The 17,981-nt window shown below is 43.4% G+C and overlaps 1 protein-coding gene across 13 annotated transcripts in view; it reads right to left on the reverse strand.

Moving 5' to 3' along the window:
- The window catches only part of camta1a (calmodulin binding transcription activator 1a), a 289,606-nt gene that overhangs the window by 8,913 nt on the left and 262,712 nt on the right, over positions 1-17,981 (reverse strand). For 9 of the 13 annotated variants that reach the window (XM_034211026.1, XM_034211027.1, XM_034211025.1 and 6 more), the window contains 10 exons: positions 17,047-17,173; positions 16,182-16,316; positions 4,180-4,358; positions 3,806-4,002; positions 3,626-3,704; positions 3,162-3,513; positions 2,552-3,027; positions 1,825-2,003; positions 967-1,210; positions 19-90 (listed from right to left, as the gene is read on the reverse strand). In XM_034211026.1, the coding sequence (XP_034066917.1) occupies positions 19-90; positions 967-1,210; positions 1,825-2,003; positions 2,552-3,027; positions 3,162-3,513; positions 3,626-3,704; positions 3,806-4,002; positions 4,180-4,358; positions 16,182-16,316; positions 17,047-17,173 (2,040 nt within the window). Of the gene's footprint in view, positions 1-18; positions 91-966; positions 1,211-1,824; positions 2,004-2,551; positions 3,028-3,161; positions 3,514-3,625; positions 3,705-3,805; positions 4,003-4,179; positions 4,359-11,730; positions 12,245-12,270; positions 12,429-12,472; positions 12,489-16,181; positions 16,317-17,046; positions 17,174-17,981 lie in introns of those variants that run through there. The other 4 variants (XM_034211032.1, XM_034211031.1, XM_034211033.1 and 1 more) reach the window with 4 other exon arrangements.

Consider the following 17,981-nt stretch of genomic DNA (forward strand, 5'->3'; position numbering starts at 1 on the left):
TGCTTTGGAGGTGCCTACCTGTTTGTATTTCTTGTAACAACGTTGAATGACAGCAGAAGCTACTTCCTGTTGCTCTCGGAGCGGCCGCCCCTGTAGGAGAGTAAAGTAGGACAGGTCAGAGGTCACAATTGTACCTGCATTTGCCACAAAGGATATTGGTGGCTCTGTTAAGTCTCCCTTTGGGTCTCCCGGTAGAGGCAAGTGAATGCCACCATGGCACGAGTCCACCCCCGGTGAACTGCCCTCCACATGAGCAGCGGGGGGGAGGAGGTGAACTGTCAGGCGACCCAGAGGCAAAGGTCCACCTCAGAATCAGCTGTTAGACAGGCATAACAGATGACTGCAAATGACAGCGAACAGTTTGTTATATGAAAACTCATTAAAAGTAGCCGGGGGGCAGGGAGCGAGTTGAGGAATGGGATCGGGCAGGGGGAGAGGGCTGGTGTGTGGAGAGCTAGTTTGAAACAGGCAGTAGCAGGCTCCATACACCTAACTAAGAGAGAGAGAGAGAGAAAGCGAGAGGAGAGGAACATAAGCTTAATTATGTCTAATTGGAGCGGGGATAAAGGGGGACAGTGCAGTCGTTCCTCTAAGCAAGGCCATGCTCTGCTCAAGGCACCTTCCCATGCTGAAACCACAGGGACATATTCAGATACATTTCTGTTCATGTTGTAATGTGTATGTGAGCAGAGGAACAGAGAATGAGACAGAGGTAGAGGAAGGAAAATGTGAATAAAATTGAGCAAACAGTACATCCCCAGACGAATGAACCGTCTCACAACCCTGAACTTTACTGCAGAAATCAGAGCTTTACGGCTTGGGACCAAACAAAACCCTTGTACAGTACATCTCTCAAATAAACAAACAAACACGAAATCATCTAATAATACCACTCCTAACAGTGCAGCCCTGTCACTGCGGGCTGCTGTACACACAGCATATGGCAGCTGAGCGCCGGGCCTGTACCTTGTACTTGCGGAAGGCAGTTTGGACTAGGCGGGCGGCCTCGTACAGCTCTCTCTGCTCGGGGTCAGACAGAGTCAGCTGGGCCAGGTCTCGCTCCACCTTGCTGTTGGAGGCGTTGATGAACTCACTCCAGTCAGCAGGGGAGGGGAGAGTAGACCTTTCCAGGGGCCCCTCTCTCAGTGGAGACCCCCCAGGACTGAGGCTGGGGTTGGACGATGGGGTCAGGGGTTCATTATACAGAGATCTACGGACAGAAAAGGATAAATGTTATTGTATTTTAGACTCCTTTTACTTCCTGTTAAGTGTAGGAATGAAGCAGGGAGTGATTAGCAAGCTTAAACTAAACCCGAACCTTATGATCAACTTGTTTATCTAACTTGTACATATTGTTGTATTACTACAGTATTGATGAGTGCAAGGTAAGAATTAAGAACCAGCCAGAAAAAGCAGGTTAACAACTGATTATAAAATGTTTTTATTATTAGTTTATAATCCAAACACTGACATATATGCAATCCTGAGCCACAGTAACCTCAATCAAATAAAACAGCCAAATTGCCATCCCACTGGTTTGTTGTGGTATAATGCTAAATATAAATAATAAGTTTAACAGCACATACAGTACACCAACATTCAGTTTTTCTCTGACTTGGCAGCGTAATGCATACATAAATGACTTCTTCATGTTGTTCTTTATGACTGTCCACCCATTTGTTGGTATAACAACCATATAATATAATATATAATATAATAGAAACAAGGATGAATGCAGTGAGGAGGACACACATACTGTACACACCCACACACTGGCAATGCAATATGTATATCTGCGATTCCCTGGCCTACGGTGCTCCTTACCGCAAGTGTAGGATGCTTGGCAACTGTTCTACATCTCCAAGGTAGTTAGCCAGCCAGTTCATGGTGTTGGTGACCCCTGACGTGTCTAAGGGCACAGAGTCCGCTGCGGTGAAGTTCTCCCTTTTGATTCTCTCTGGCGTCGCTTCAATGATGTGCTCTGCCAGAGTCATCATATTGGCCTGTTTTGTTGGGACAGACGAAGATGAATGAGGACAGGACCCACTTTGTCAATTTAATGACTGAACATGATCCACTGTAGGCAGGTATAATTGTTTGGCCACGTGTCTAAAATCTTAGATTTAATGCAAATGGGGTAGAATAAAGATGAGTAATTCGGTTGGAGGCTGAAATTCCTAATCCAGCACTTCATCTGTTGGAGGAGTAGTTAGACTGAGATGGATGGCTTTAAGAATCCCTTGGCTATGGAAGTGGATCAATAGAGAGTTTATTATGCAGTCATCGACAGAGTGCCATGTTGGCCTGGTGCATGCCGCCTACCCATTGCAGAAGATGGACATTAAATAGGAGGCGTAGTGCGGTTGAGTCCAATTCAAATCTAGAATTGCCACTAAAATAATCATACTGCAGATTGTAATTGTTTAAAAGTGAAATTAGTTAGAAGTAAAAGAATTGCAAAATAAATGTTGCCCACATTATCTGAACCTTTTATCTGCAGCTATACTAGAAACAAGTTCCACACATTTGGCGGACAGATGCTTGTTCTCACCTGCAGGTCATCCATCTGTGTGAGACAGTCCTGGTTCTCCAGATCTTCCCGATAGGATAACAGTTCTGCATCAGCCATTTCTCTGTCAGCCATCACCAGCATGCCTAGCTGTTCCCGCTGACGCAACCGGTTGACAAGCTTCTCCTTCCCCAGGCTGCTGCCTCCACTGACCCCCGACGCCTTCCTCCCCATGCCGCTGCTGGAGAAACTCTCTCTGGAGGTCCATCTGGTTGTCCCTGTGCTGCCTCCTGTAGACAGGCCCTTTTCTGAGCTAAGGCCCTCTGAGGACAGGCTCTTCGGGCTAGAGGACAGCTTGTGGAGCTGTTGCTGCTCCAGGCTCAGAGGAACAGACATGGCCTTGTCAGGCCGATTCTGAAACAGTTCTGGGTTGGGTTTATGCTTTTTAGCTTGCGGGAGGTCTCTTTGGCACTCGCTGCTGTAGTAGTTGGAGGGCTCTGACCTTGGCCTTCTCAAGTCTGCAAAAAACACAATAGTCGTAGAAATTAGTTACATAACACACTAACAAAGTAAGGGATTTCCCAGTCAGTGACTTATATAAGGTAGTCGGCTTAACTAGTGTACAGTAAGAGACAGAGAGCACTGTACTGGCCTGGATTGAGGCTTGTGGCGCTGGATGCTGTTGTTGTTGTTGTGGCAGGACACCCTTTTTTGCCGCTGGGTGCCACTCCACTGTTGTTTGCCCAGCTGACCATCCAGCTGTCTGTGGTGGGGGTTTCGGGGGCGGGAGAGAAAGACATGCGAGGTGTGGGTGGTAGAGGGGCTGGTGACTGCTGCTCTTCCCTTTGTAGCTGCTCCAAACATTCAGCCAATTTGGTATGGCCACGAGATCGGGCGATTGAGAGGGGTAAGCGACCCAGAGAATCTGGGATAGCTAGGGCACGTCTGTCCCATTTATACAGGACCACTGCTGCCTCCAGGTGACCCAGTGCACAGGCCCACATCTGGAGGGAAAACAGACAAATAAGAGAAAGTGGCAATCTACACCAACTGCAGGTTGCGCATCACATAAACTAGGATGTTCCGCTCTAAAAGTATTAACTTCAACTCTCTTACCAGGGGTGTGCAGGAGAAGTGATCTACATTGAGAGGGTCCACTTCTAACTCCAAATCAATACTATCAGCATGTTTAGTGCTGGAAGGAAGAGAGAAAACAATTAGTATCGTGCTGCTATTTAGTGTGGTGCACACCAATTACAAACCAAAGTGCCATTAGGCAGAGTATTTTGTTCTCACCGCCACTTGATGAGTGTCTGGATGAGGGTGGCATAGCCTTGGCCTGCAGCCAGGTGAAGGAGCGTCATGCCTCTGAAGGTCTTGGAGTGGATCAAATGTTTGGACTTGGCCCAGCAAGCTCTGCTCATCATCTTCTCACAGACCACCACCACACGGCTCTCAAAGGAGCTGCTGGCCTGCATCTGAGCGGATAAACACTAACATAAACAAGAGAGCAAATCATTGTTGTTGGTTGTATATGCCTCAATCACATCATTATGTACATGTTGTTTTACAGTACTTTTGTTACGACAACAAACTCAATATGCTTCCTGAGTGATGTCACACGTACGTCTTTTTTCACAACATATGAGTAACGTCATGTGGCTTTTTACCTGTGACTGGCTGTTGTTGTTGTTGCTTCCACCTCCTCCTCCTCCTCCTCCCCCTCCCCCTGTTCCTCCCCCAGCTCCGCCACTCCCTGCACTGCTCGACTGCTGGTGGCTGGCCATCTCCGCCATCCTCCTCTCCATCTGCTCCAATCGCTCCAGGATAGACATTCTGAACTGGTTATCTAGGCAAACAGTGGGACACAGGAGAAGAACACGTCAGCATCCAGTGTGCAGAAAAAAATGGCTGTCTTTGCTATTACCAGCACAAACAACCCTGTGTCCTGACAAGACAAATGATCACACAGTATGCACCACAAGCTGCACCAAATATGTTGCTCTGAGCAGCACTAAGACTGTCGCAGTGACTTGGGGCTTAGCATCATGAGGCGTACAATCAACCATTAAGGGAACAAATGCATTAGCCTCTTTCTGAGATACTGCAAAGCTGATGGCAAGTTAATATCTTACTTTCAGCTGTAACATTATAATCATTATTAATCTCCCCAGAGTGTGAGTGAAAACAATAGCATCAATCATTCACTTCATCAAAACATTGGCTTTACTAAAATAACCTTTCGAGCCTATCAATCATCTGCTAATGGCTGCCATCACAGAACTCCTGCCTCACCAATCAAACACAGCCCCGGCACACTAATACAGGTTGAATGATTGGCTAATGAGTGGGGGCATGTTAAATGTGTCCACCCTTTCACAAAGGGCTTCAGACACGCTCTGGAGGGAGTGTACAGCTGAGGGCCCTCTCCAGCTGATTAAGTATAGCCTATTGTGGCCAAGACTCCCATCCCACCCCCGTACCATGAGTCTGTACGGTAGGAGGACTGAGAAGTGCACAGTATAGAATCAATCACCTATCCAGACTCCTGGAAAACCCAGCCTTTCTTTACATTAAGATGGATGGAGGTGCATACAAGTTTAAAGTGTTTACACGCTGCTTAGAAGGCAACTCCTTTTGTGTACCCTTCGTCAGTCAGTACAGTTTTCAGCTCAGGTTCTCAGCCGTGTCAAAATAGAGGACATATTAATAATTAAATGCCTCTGAGGAGAGGACAGAGCAAGTGACTTCTAAAGACTTAAATGTATTTCAATTAGTGAAACAGACCGGGTGTGAAACTTGGCAGACTGTGTGACATCACCAAGCACTATTTGCTCACAATTAAATGCTTTTGAGTAAGTCATAGTAAAAAGTCCAGACACTTAAGAATACTGCAATGTTGAATCTGTTGCAATACGTGTATCTAAGATTACAAGACACCCAATAACAATCACCTAAACACACACACACACACACACACACACACACACACACACACACACACACACACACACACACACACACACACACACACACACACACACACACACACACACACACACACACACACACACACACACACACACACACACACACACACACACACACACACACACACACACACACACACACACACACACACACACAGTGGAATGGGATGGGCGCAGAGAGCCCACTGCAGCAGGGAGTATAGAAGACTGCATTAGCATTCCCCATTTAGCCGCTATGAGGCCGTTTCTGTGGCAACCTGCTGCTGAGCGGTAACTAGGCGACAGGAACATGGCTGTGTGTGTATGGTCTGCCTGCGTGCTATTGGCTTATTGATGAAGGGGAGGGGAAGGACTCAAGCAAAAAAAATGGAGAGAGAAAGGCAAACAATGAAAAAATAGAGTCCATAAATCTTCTTTGCTGTTCTGTTGTGTACTTGGCCTACTCTCTTTTCTCAGTGTTGACGCCGTAGGTAAGGACCTAATGACTTTCAGTTGGGAGCCTTCACAGCACGACCTGGTGACATTTGCGCCATGGGGAGCTAATGTCACAGTCAGACCTCCTATAAGCCGCTGTAAAAGAGGTCAAGTAACTGCTATCATTGGACAGACACACATAATGTCACTAGCTGGTAAATTAGTGCTTTCTGTGACAACATGCTGCACTGTGAATCTCTGGGTGGACAACACCGAGGCTTCTGCCTTCAATCCTGATGTGTGCCGTAGACTGTCTACGTGAGTCTGCAGTCAGATCCGTCATCACTCTCTTATCAAGCAGGAAAAAAGCTTGGAGCGCTTTTAGTGCTTCGTCCTATGTGGGATCCATCTTGACCTATCCACATGGTGACTTGTGTAAACAGGTGAGGTGAACATTTGAGAGCCTGAGTGCTGGTGTCAGGAGGGGAGTCAGAAGGTTGAGATAGGTCACAGCACTACAACCTGACTTGGTACAAGGCTATGCTCTCCCTCTGGCTGACATGGGGGTGGGGGGTGTAGATGGCAAGATGGAGAGAGAGAAAGAGAGAGACAGGGAGAGAGAGAGGAGGGGGATAGTTAGCGGTAGGCTGACATGTCTTTGTTCAGACCCAGTGCTGCAGTGTGCTGCAGTGCAGATGATGTCATCTCCACCTGCTGCCTGCTGCTCCAAATGCGATGCACGTCCACTGCAGAGGGAGGATGGGGGAAGAGACGAGTGGGAGGGGAGAGGGAGGAGACATGGAAAGTGAGCAGCCACACAGAACTGTAACAACACTGTGACGATGTGAACGCCCTCCCACTCTCCGGTTTACTCCCTTGTGACGGTGAGTGGCAGCAGACGTGGTCACTCGAACATTTAGGGCAGACGCGCGGTTTAAAAAGCAGTAAAGACACCGCTAATTATATTGAAAACACTTTAATGAAAGCTGATGGGTGTAAACTTACAACTGTCATAACACAAATAGTATTTTTAATGCAAAGTGAAGTTTCTCCAATAACTCAAGTCCAGTCGCTTGTGGAGATTTATTTTACATCTTCCCCTGTTGGTGATGCATTCGCCTACAGGACTTTGACCCTTGCTAACTTTAACTATCCCAATTGAAAATTGTTAGAATTCAGAATCCTGAACAAAAAACTATACTGACTTTTAAGTTCCATACATTTTCTCACAAGTATATCTACCTCATATCTGTTGTGGGTTGTACTGTGAAGCGTTCACTTGTTTTTCCTGTCATTTCAACTAATACAACTCAGATACATTTAAATGAAACATTGTATTATAGAAATTGTGTCAAACCAAAGCAAACTTATACTGAAAAATAATGTAACCACTGAAAATGTTATTTGAATGAAAAAAGCTAAGAAGTATTTTTTTCTGTACAGTCTGTCACATGACAATAAAAGTACATTTTCTTAGTGAAATATCAGTGAATGTTCTGCTAAAAGATGACCTAATTCGTCTCCCATCTGAAGTGAGAGGAAAACCTCTCACCTCTGGGACGAAAGCCTGGAGAGGATGGGAAAACACCACACTTCAGGTCTTTTAATAGGGTGACAGTTACCTTGGCTAAAAATGAAACATTACACATCTAGATTGTGGAAAAGCTCAAACCTAATACTCTGTGCAAGAGGTCTCGGACTTTCATGACCGATAACCCAAATGAGTAATTGCGTAGCTTGCCTTGAGACCGGCGCTCATTTTTAATAAATTACTAGTGTTGTCATCATGGACCCACCAGACACTGGCCAGTGACCCGGACCCTTCATACAGATTAAGAAGCAGGGTACCACGGGGAAAGTCACACATCAGTAGTGAGTGCTGCACTATAGCCATAGCATATATTTTTCTGCGCTAACTGGTGATTGCTCTGTGTGGCTCTGCTCTTGCTTCTTATTAGCTTCTCTCAAAGGACACTCAGGTCCTCTGAGGGAAGCTGCATTGGGTCATAACCCAAACAACGTCACAGCCCTGCCCCACGTGATTTGTCTCATCTCTAGGACATGACAGCAGCTCTTCATGAGACAGGCTGATATACAGACGGATAGTGGAAGGAAGGACAGGGCTGTGCTTTGACGGGCACAGAGGGAGGGAGAAAAGGCTGAAGAGAGGAGGAAGACAGCAGGAAATAAAAGGACAAGGTGAAGTGAGATGAGGAGACAGGAGTAGGGTTATTCAAATAGTGAACTTCTAAAAGAGTGTGGGAGGACATCTTTAATCCTCGCTTCTAAACCTCTGGTTGTGTTCATGCCAATCAAGTATAGTGCTGGACCTCATTATCGCTCTGCAGCCAGGCAACTCCCCACATGTTTCCCGGCAGAAAGACGGGAGGCCAGCCACCCTCTGAGTCTCTGTGTGAGCTGACTGACAGGGGCTGATATTTGTGACCGTGCAGGGGAAGGGGCCAGGCCATCTGGCAGCAGCCCTCACAGCTGGAACACACGGCTGTCGGTTGATTAAAGCCTGACATAACTTTATATATATATATAGAGTAACAAGTTGAAATGGTTTCCATTTTTAGTTATTTTTTCTTTTTATTCTTGTTAGCAGAGCTATAACAGAAGAGTTTAAATAGTAAAAAAAAAAGGTATTGTATATGCCCCAGAGACATCTTTTTGTTCTTATGGCATCAAATCAATTTGAGGATGCTATCTATCCATCCATCTGTTATATGGCTTATGCTGTTCAGGGTCGTGGGGGGCGGGAGAGATGAGGGGTACACCCTGGAAAGGTCGTCAATCTGTCCATCCGATCCAGGCTAACGGATAAACTCAAAATGTCATTCATCTTCACATCCAGACACTTTTAGCTTCCAATTCACCTAACCTACATGTCTTTGGACAGTGGCAATGGAATCACCTGGAGGAAAAATGCCTTGTCTACAGAGAAACAACAGTGTTGTTAATGTCTCTCTGTAAGGGGATTGTTGTGTCAGTGGGAACATTTTCTTATAGCTGGTGTTGCACACAACAAAGTCATCCACAAGACACTTTTCTTTGATGCCAACATTTTTCATTTGATTTGAAAGTTAAGCCAAAAGATGAAAGCATCATCTCTTCTCTATTGCAGGGTTTTACTGAATTAATACAGCAACAGGTGGACCACTTGCAATATGTCCTGTCAGATCATTCTGTCTCACCATTGTTCACGCATAGAATTGATTCTCAAGCACAAACAGCAGTTTAATGACCGCAAACAAAGGTCACAATGCATGAATGATACTTCTCTGGTCTGCCATAAAGGTGAAGCAGCTCTTAACCTACTAGCATTTGTCCAACTATATAGGTCAATACAAATCAAGTCTGAAAGGTGAATAGATACATTGTGTCATATTAAGGGTAAAATGCCAAGAATGCACACCATTGGGACTTACTGTCAACCCCCATCACACTAATAGAGTAACACAGTATTGGCTTTTTGCCTTGGAAAGCAGGGTGGGTAGTTTGATCTTTTTATAGATTGACAATACAGTAACGAGTAAATACTATTAGCTTCTTATTTGCATAAACAACTGCTTGACACGTCAGCTACAGGCAGGAGTGCAAATGACAGATGAGTGGAACAAATAATGTCAAAGATGAATCAATCTGATATAAGACACCAGAGGGACAGGATGTCTCCAAAACTCTCCATATATAGAAAGACAACACAGTTAAATGCATTCACAGGATTATATGCCTGTTCCCCAATTTCCTCAAAATCTTTCTCAACAATGTAACACAAATATATTTCTGTCTTTTGGCACAAACTGGAATCATATTTATGGTTTATCAAACTCTTACAATAATTATAATTTCCATATGTACTCTTAGTATAAGGACAGGTGTATTACCCCATTTAATCTAATTGGGTTTAATGACAGCTCAGAGGGATACAACTGCACAGCATGAACAGTGAATCTAGATTGAATAAGCCCATTAGCAGACTGGCCCACTTAAGATAAACTACTTACAACAAAACATTAAATAAGTAGTTTCCCTAGATGATAGTTATTAATATACTGCACAACTAGCTAAGAATACAGAACATTAAATGATCCCCTTGTGCTACAGTTTATGAGCAGACTGGGGCCTGTTAGCACAAATGTGGACAATGTGATATATGAAAACACAGCAAAGACAGATTTTGATGCATACGATAATGTAACCTAATGCCAACCATAATCTATATATTTAAATATTCCCCAAGGCATTAACTGACACCAATTTGACAGACGCACCACAAACTACATGTGATACTGTTAGCTTCATGAACTATTATACTGGATTACATTAGATAGACAGCTGACTGTTTTTGTTTCTAGCCATTATGGTAAAATGAGAAGCATTGAATTACTGTAAACATATAACAGGATTCAACTAAATAAGTCAGAAATGTTGCTCTCTCTCTAAACAACTCTTCCTCTTTAACTATCTCTTTAAAACTTCTGTCTAGGGCATGCCACAACCTTTATGTGTGAGCATTTCCACGTAGCAGCTGCTGTTTCTAGCACAACTACTATCGCTAATGTTGAACTACAACAACTACTATCATACAGGAAACACACACACACACACACACACACACACACACACACACACACACACACACACACACACACACACACACACACACACACACACACACACACACACACACACACACACACACACACACACACACACACACACACACACACACACACACACACACACACACACACACTGTATGTGAGCATGCAACATAACTGTGGTGATTCATAAACCCTCTTTCAGATATATTCTGAAGGACTTTTCAACTTTGGTGTGTATAGAGTCTTTCACAGTTTTTTTGAAAGGCTACACTATGTTGCTCAAAGAGGAGCAACAGGTACATACATGTATATATGCAATGCTGTTACTTTAAATAGTGAGGGAAAGCGCTCAACCAGAGCAAAGTTGGAACACTGAACAGGGTTACAGTGCAGTCGCTGTTCACAGATCTGTGGTGCTGAAACGCTCAGCGGCAGCACTCACTACTGAACCTTTTAAATCCACACTATATTTACTGTTTGATTAGCACATACTGTTTATAACAGTAGTCTTCATTGTAATATCAACTATGTGTGTTTTGAACACTAAATAACAGTATGTATATTTCAGCGACGACTCGCTGGCCCCGATAACCTGGGCAGCACTTAGGGATGCGACAGCACTCTAATGCGCTAGACCACACTTTGAACAACACGTGAAGCAGCACTCGCAGCTGGTAGTTTAAGGACACCAGCCTGAGACACTGCGGACATATATAGTTCAACAGACCCAACAGACTAAAACTGTCTACTAAGAGTCATTAATTCCTAAATGCGGGGGGAGGATTTGTGCCAAAACTAGCAGACTTGGAAAAACAGTCAAACGAGAGCTCTAAGTTTAACTTATTATGCTAATCAAAATGCAATGAAACATAATCTACGTTTTCTTTGTCTCTGAAGGAGTCTTGAGGAGTGTTTAATATGCCCAAGCACTAGTCGTGAGTCAGGAGTCGGCTACTATCAACGTCAACTATTGCTCTGCAATGAGGCAGACTCACATGAAACACTTAAAGAAAGCATGTGGCTTAAAAAGAGTATTTCTGTAAAACTCCGCTACAGTATAGGCTACAGACACATGGAATACATTTACAAACAACTAAGCATGTTCGAAGAAACGTGTAACTTCAACTTCTTCACGAGGAAGGCACAGGCAGCACAACACAAACACAGCACAGCACTACATCCATAGGTTAAACTTAACACTTCTAACCTTCTATCTTATTTTCCATTGGTAGAGTCCACCTCAAAGCCAAAGAACACTGCCTCTTTTGTCTTTTAGGAAACGCAGGTGTCCTGACCCAAAGAAGTCCAACCAAAGCTGCATTTCACTCAAACTGTAGTTTTGCCCCCACAGCCTGACGGTCAGGCTACTGCATGCTGTTACACGGAGAAAACAATAAAAATATAATCCTTGGTGTAGACTGAATATCAATCTCTAGAGTACTCGTCAACAATAGAACAAAGTGAGGGAAGAGAGCGACGTGAGGAGAGAGAGAGGAAGACCACTCACTACTCTTCTTCCTCTAATAGCCCCCTCCTTCTCTTCACTTATTTCCTCTCACACACACTTTCCTTGTGTTTCTAGTAGTCGCTGCTATCCCAGCCTGCGGTAAAATGACAAATACCGCTGCTAGGAGACGTTGTGTGCACGTGCCGCCGGTAAACAGACGCCCTAATTCTCGCTTGCCTCCTTGAGCCCTGCTCCTTCTCCTAAAAGCTTGCCATTATCGTATTAATATTGCTTATTTACCCTGTTTTGATCATATAAATAAGAATTGACTGTCAAATAGATCTACTCTCGACGCGTGTTGCTCTCATTTCGGTGCGTCTGCGCGGAGTGTCTCCCAGACCGCGGAAAAGTCGGTCCAATCTTTCAAAACACGAGTGGATTCGCTTTCTCCCAGGCTAGCTGCCGTCTGACAGAAAATCGTGTTGTGTTTGCGGTAGTTTACCATGTTTACCCAAACACGCCCACTCCTCCGCTCCTGCATTGTGTGTAAACGGTCTGCTGTTTGTCACGCCGGTGTACTTAGACTCGGAGTCAGAGCTGTATACGCTCCCTTTAACACTAACAGTCGGTATGCCGCTATGCGGGGCTCTTTTTTGGCAGTTCGCAGCGAACCCCTCCAGGATCGGGTGCTGGGATCAGAGCTCAGGGACTTATTGGGGCGCACGATGAGTGCTCTGCAGCTCCGACAGCTTATTTCTGTCCTGCCCATGGCTCCGTATACCTGCAGTGCTGCAGAGAAAAGCGCCCCTTCCCCCACTCTGCATTATGACAAATCAAGGCAGCTGTGCCATTAGCACATCATAGCACAGTGAGTCTTCCATGGGAGAACAAACTCTCAAAGCTGTACAGCACACCGCAGACTAAACATTGCACGTATGGCGCGTAATGTAAACAGCCTATAGTTAATCAGGTGACTGACTGAGTGGGTTTAAGAGCAAGAGACTGTACAATCACATTAGGGAACAGGAATAGTGTTTTTAAAAGAGGGAAACTACATGGATTGCTTTCATTATTCCGTTCGATGTGGAGCACTTAATTCTTCTCCTACTGTGCTTCCAGACTGTGGACATTATCAATGTGATCCACTGTGTCCAAGTGATTACATCCTGCCCTACTTCTGAAATGAGTTATATGGTCTAGATATCACCGAGGGTAAATGCATTTCTCTGCGATTGCAAGGGGTAAACAATGACCAACAGATCGCATCATTTACTTTTCCGAGAAAAATAATCTGTTATTTCACCAAAAAGAGCGCTCTGCACCAGAGTCACTGATCACAGTGCGGTTGTCCTGAAGCTGCTGGTCACACATGCTTCTACCCTGAGCTCTGAAGGACCCTAGAGGAGCACTCATTTCTTGTAGTAACAATCCATCATACGTGTGATTGGCACACAGGAACAGAGCAATAACACAAAAAGCAACAATAATTCCGATTTACAATGGCTACTCTCTCTGTCACACACATACACTCACATGGTGCCATATCATATTCATTTTGAACACAGTTATATATTTGTACACAAATGTATGAAACAAATCACACATATTTTATGTATACATATTCTATTAAAGAAGCATACAATCTCAGTGGTATGTATTTTCATATTATTTTTTTGCTGTTTTGAACAATCTGCAAATGCTTTTTTTCTCCATAAACGGTCTTTCTTTATAAATAAATCAGTGGCTATAGCCGGGTGCAACAGAGAAACAATCAGCTAAAATCCCGCCAAAATCTTGGATGTAAAGACATCCAATACATCCATCCATCCATCTTCTCCCGCTTATCCGTGGTCGGGTTGCGGGGTAGCAGTTCCATCAGAGAACCCCAAGCTTTCTTTTCCCTGGCCACATCAACCAGCTCTGACTGGGGGATCCCAAGGCGCTCCCAGGCCAGCGAAGAGATATAATCCCTCCACCTGGTCCTAGGTCTACCCCTTGGTCTCTTCCCAGCTGGACGTGCCTGGAACACCTCCCTAGGGAGGCGCCCAGGTGGCATCCTAACTAGGTGCCCGAACCAGGTGCCCAGGTGGCATCCTATACAGTCAATGATATTCAATATATTTCCAAATGTCACGGTCATCCTCAAATAAGAGACCACAGATTGCCATGAAACAAAATAGCAGTGGTGGCAGGTAAGAGGTTAATATAAGTAAGGTAATAGGGTGGGCTGTGTTTTCCCTGAGACAGTCAGCTCCTCCTTAACTGGTTCTGTGAATGGGCCAGTGAGGCAGTAGGGTATGAATGGCGGAGGGATCCACTGGTGCTGCCGTGTATGGGAGCCGCCAGCTCTCCATTACTCACTCCCACTCCCTCAAGGGCCGTCTGCAATGCAGCTGTCCTGTGCCTCGCCGTGCCCTACTTTATCCTGTCAATGCTCAAGCACTGCAGCAATGCTTCTCCGGCAGCACCACACACGCACGCGCACACACACGCACACACACGCGCACACACACACGCGCACACACACACACACACACACACACACACACACACACACACACACACACACACACACACACACACACACACACACACACACACACACACACACACACACACACACACACACACACACACACACACACACACACACACACACACACACAAACATGACAAAATGTCTTACATACTCATTACATTCTAGTGAACATGCCCAGAGTAGGTCTTCTGACTCACATACTCAATTTGAATTCAACCAGAATGGAAACTTGCCAACCCTGCAGCATATGTTATTACATCTAGAAGACCTCTACAGCTGATCTCTAAATCTCTGTTACTATAAGAAAACATTTATTATTTTTTACAATTTGCAAATACTCATAGAAACCAATGCCCACAATTTTTCTTTTCCTTTGCACTGTTGTAAGCTTTCCTATTGGCTGGTTATACCAAAAGCAAGATGAAACAATAACAGTTTATTTCACAAAAAAACGACCAAAAAATGACGCTTACAATGTTGGCATCTCGACAACAGACTGCAAATTCAAAGCGAAACATTTTCAACACAACATCTAACAAAGCAAAGGTTACTCTCAAATCAGTTTCTCCTGGGTTATACCAAGTTGGGCTAGGCACACAATAACACAATATTAATACAACTATTATTCAGATACTAATACACCTACAATTATAGCAATGCCATGCAAAGTCCCATGTGTGATACTACTACTATTACTAATAATAATAATAATAATAATAAAGATAAAGCAAACTGAATCATTTATTGCAATCAACCGTTCCACTGCATTACATCAAGCTTTCACATGTGTATAACATATACAATGAAATCATTAGTTAGTCTTTAATTGCAGTTTTCTCCAGCATTTTCAAAACAATAATTTGGTTTGATCATATCTTAACACCACCGTTTACAATATTCATATGTAAAATACTTGACTATTTTCCAGCCCTACAAACAAAAAGTGCTTTCCAACAACTCTGATAACAGGTTCTTACTTACACTCACAAACACAACCTCCACACATGCTGCGTAGAAGCAGCCAAAGCAGCCAAAGCCAAGGATGTATCCATGACCTTTATCATGTTTGGCTGAGGACCAAAGAATCAGCATATTTTATGGCAGGGCACAATATTTTACATTCAACTCATTATCTGCTTGTTACTGTTCTAGCTGTGTACTCCTGTCTTTCTGATATATGAGATGTTACAACATTAATCCCAACCATAATTCATCCCAAGCAGAATATCTGTGCAGCAGAGACATTTAACAAAGACAAGGAACATGCAATGTGTGAGTTCAATTACATGTTATATGGGATGAAATACATTGGTTGCATTTACTATGCACATGGATAAAGATGTAATGACACTTCTTTCAGTATACTAAGCATTCACCATTATCCTGCAGTCGTGTTTGTCTCCAGGGAGAGCTAATGCATGTGACTGTTTAGGCTGTGACAAAATGGATTTAGGCTAAGCCAGAGAGAGGATTTGTAAAGCATGATGGTCCAGCAGATCATTAATCATAATTAACAAAATCAATGAGGCTACAGGAGATTTGGAGAGCCAGATAGAAGAATCAGGAGTTACATAAAGAAGTAACGATTAGAGAAAACACCAAAGTAAACTAGACCAAGAGAAAGAGTCAGGGGAAGGAATCAAAGCGGAGGTAAAACTGAGCAGAGACCTACCATCCAGCGAGAGCCAGTCGTGCTGAGATGAAGGCAGTGAAGGAAGAGCGCGGGCCTTGTACTCAAACACCACCGAGTTGGAGATGATCTGGTTACTGGCCGACACCTGTAGCGTCACCAGACCCGTGTCGTGAGCTGGAGAGGGAGAAGATAATGAACATTTAGTACATTCAACATTTACAGAATATCAATATCATATGGTCATATTTGACAGGGTGACGTTTCGTAATTGGGGGGTTGAATCCCATACGTTAGACTACATTAGAATGACAGTAACATTACAGTATCATCTCACGTAATGCCACATCAAGCTTAACCTGCGACATCTTTTATATATTTAAGTAAAAACATGTTTGACTGTTTCAAAGACATTCAGTAACTTTCCGAATAGTACGCAACAGCTTAACATTGTGCTAAACTTGCATTGTTTTTGTTGATTGACTTGGATGTTCAGTTTAATATCACAATATTGACATCAATTTGAAAAAAGCAATTGCATCTTTTAGAAATATATGTGTTAAAAAACATAATGAAAATAAAATAATATTGCTGACCAGATAATACATATCTTCAACCTACAGATTACTACTTCAAACTAGTAAAGGAAAGTTAATAATATACATGATCGATATATAAACAAATATTGATTGGTGCAGAGAAATAAACACCATAACTCTGCAAACCCTACCCTAAAAAACAACAACATAAAGTAAACCAAAATGTATTTTAGAAGAGTGCAATTGGCCTTTTGTAGAAAAGTAAACATTTTTAAATGGCACAAGTTAAGTCAACTCATCTGTTCATGAATAATGTGATGGATAACATGTCCTCATAAACGTCCCTTTTCTTCTCGGATGTTTCTTACCTGGGCAGTAGCAGCGCAGAACTCCTGGTTGGATGAGAGAGGCGGGGACTGAGATCTGGTCAAACAAGCAGGTGTAGTTGGAGCTGGCCTCCTGCCAAGGCCCAGTGATCAGCACCTTAACCCCACCCTGAAAAACAGGAAAAATGCTTTAAACAAACTCTTAACACAACTGTCAAGTCAGCTTCAAGTACATTACATTACATTACATTGCATTTAGCTGACGCTTTTATCCAAAGCGACTTACAATAAGTGCATTCGACCAAGAAGACACAAACTTGAAGAAAACAGAATCATATAAGTACATCAGGTGTCATAGAGCCAAAAACATTTCAAGTGCTACTCAACTGGCTTTAGGTAAGCCAGTCCTTTATTAGTATATAAGTGCTTTTTCAGTCATTCTTTGTTAGTAATTCTATCGCTCGAAGTGGAGTCGAAAGAGATGAGTTTTCAGTCTGCGCCGGAAGATGTGTAAGCTATCTGCTGTCCTGATTTAAATGGAGAGCTCATTCCAAGAACCCCTGCTTACATTATGTGTTGTTACACTGCCATCTGGTGTGCAAAGTAAAGAATTACATCAGGATAAAGAAAACGATTCTGAAACTGATATCTGCTGTCATCATGTGGACAACCAACGTCATTTCACTACACACATTTTCTAAAACACATAGAAGAATTCTGCTGCCCTCCAGAGGTTGGAAGAGGGTATTACTATTCAGGAATTACTATAACAGAATTGTAATACTGACAAGACTTTCCATTACTTATAATAATGAAAGAAGGGAGTTTTTTTAGCACAAGTTATCATATTGGGATTTATTATAGAATATATAACATAGATATAATACATACTTTTTTTGTAAAATATTTCAGGAAATTCTATCAACTTCAAATGCCAGCAAATATTTCCTCCTAAATTAGAGAAGTTTAATCAGTGT

The sequence above is a fragment of the Gymnodraco acuticeps genome, unplaced genomic scaffold, assembly GCF_902827175.1.
Source record: "Gymnodraco acuticeps unplaced genomic scaffold, fGymAcu1.1, whole genome shotgun sequence".
NCBI lineage: Eukaryota > Metazoa > Chordata > Actinopteri > Perciformes > Bathydraconidae > Gymnodraco > Gymnodraco acuticeps.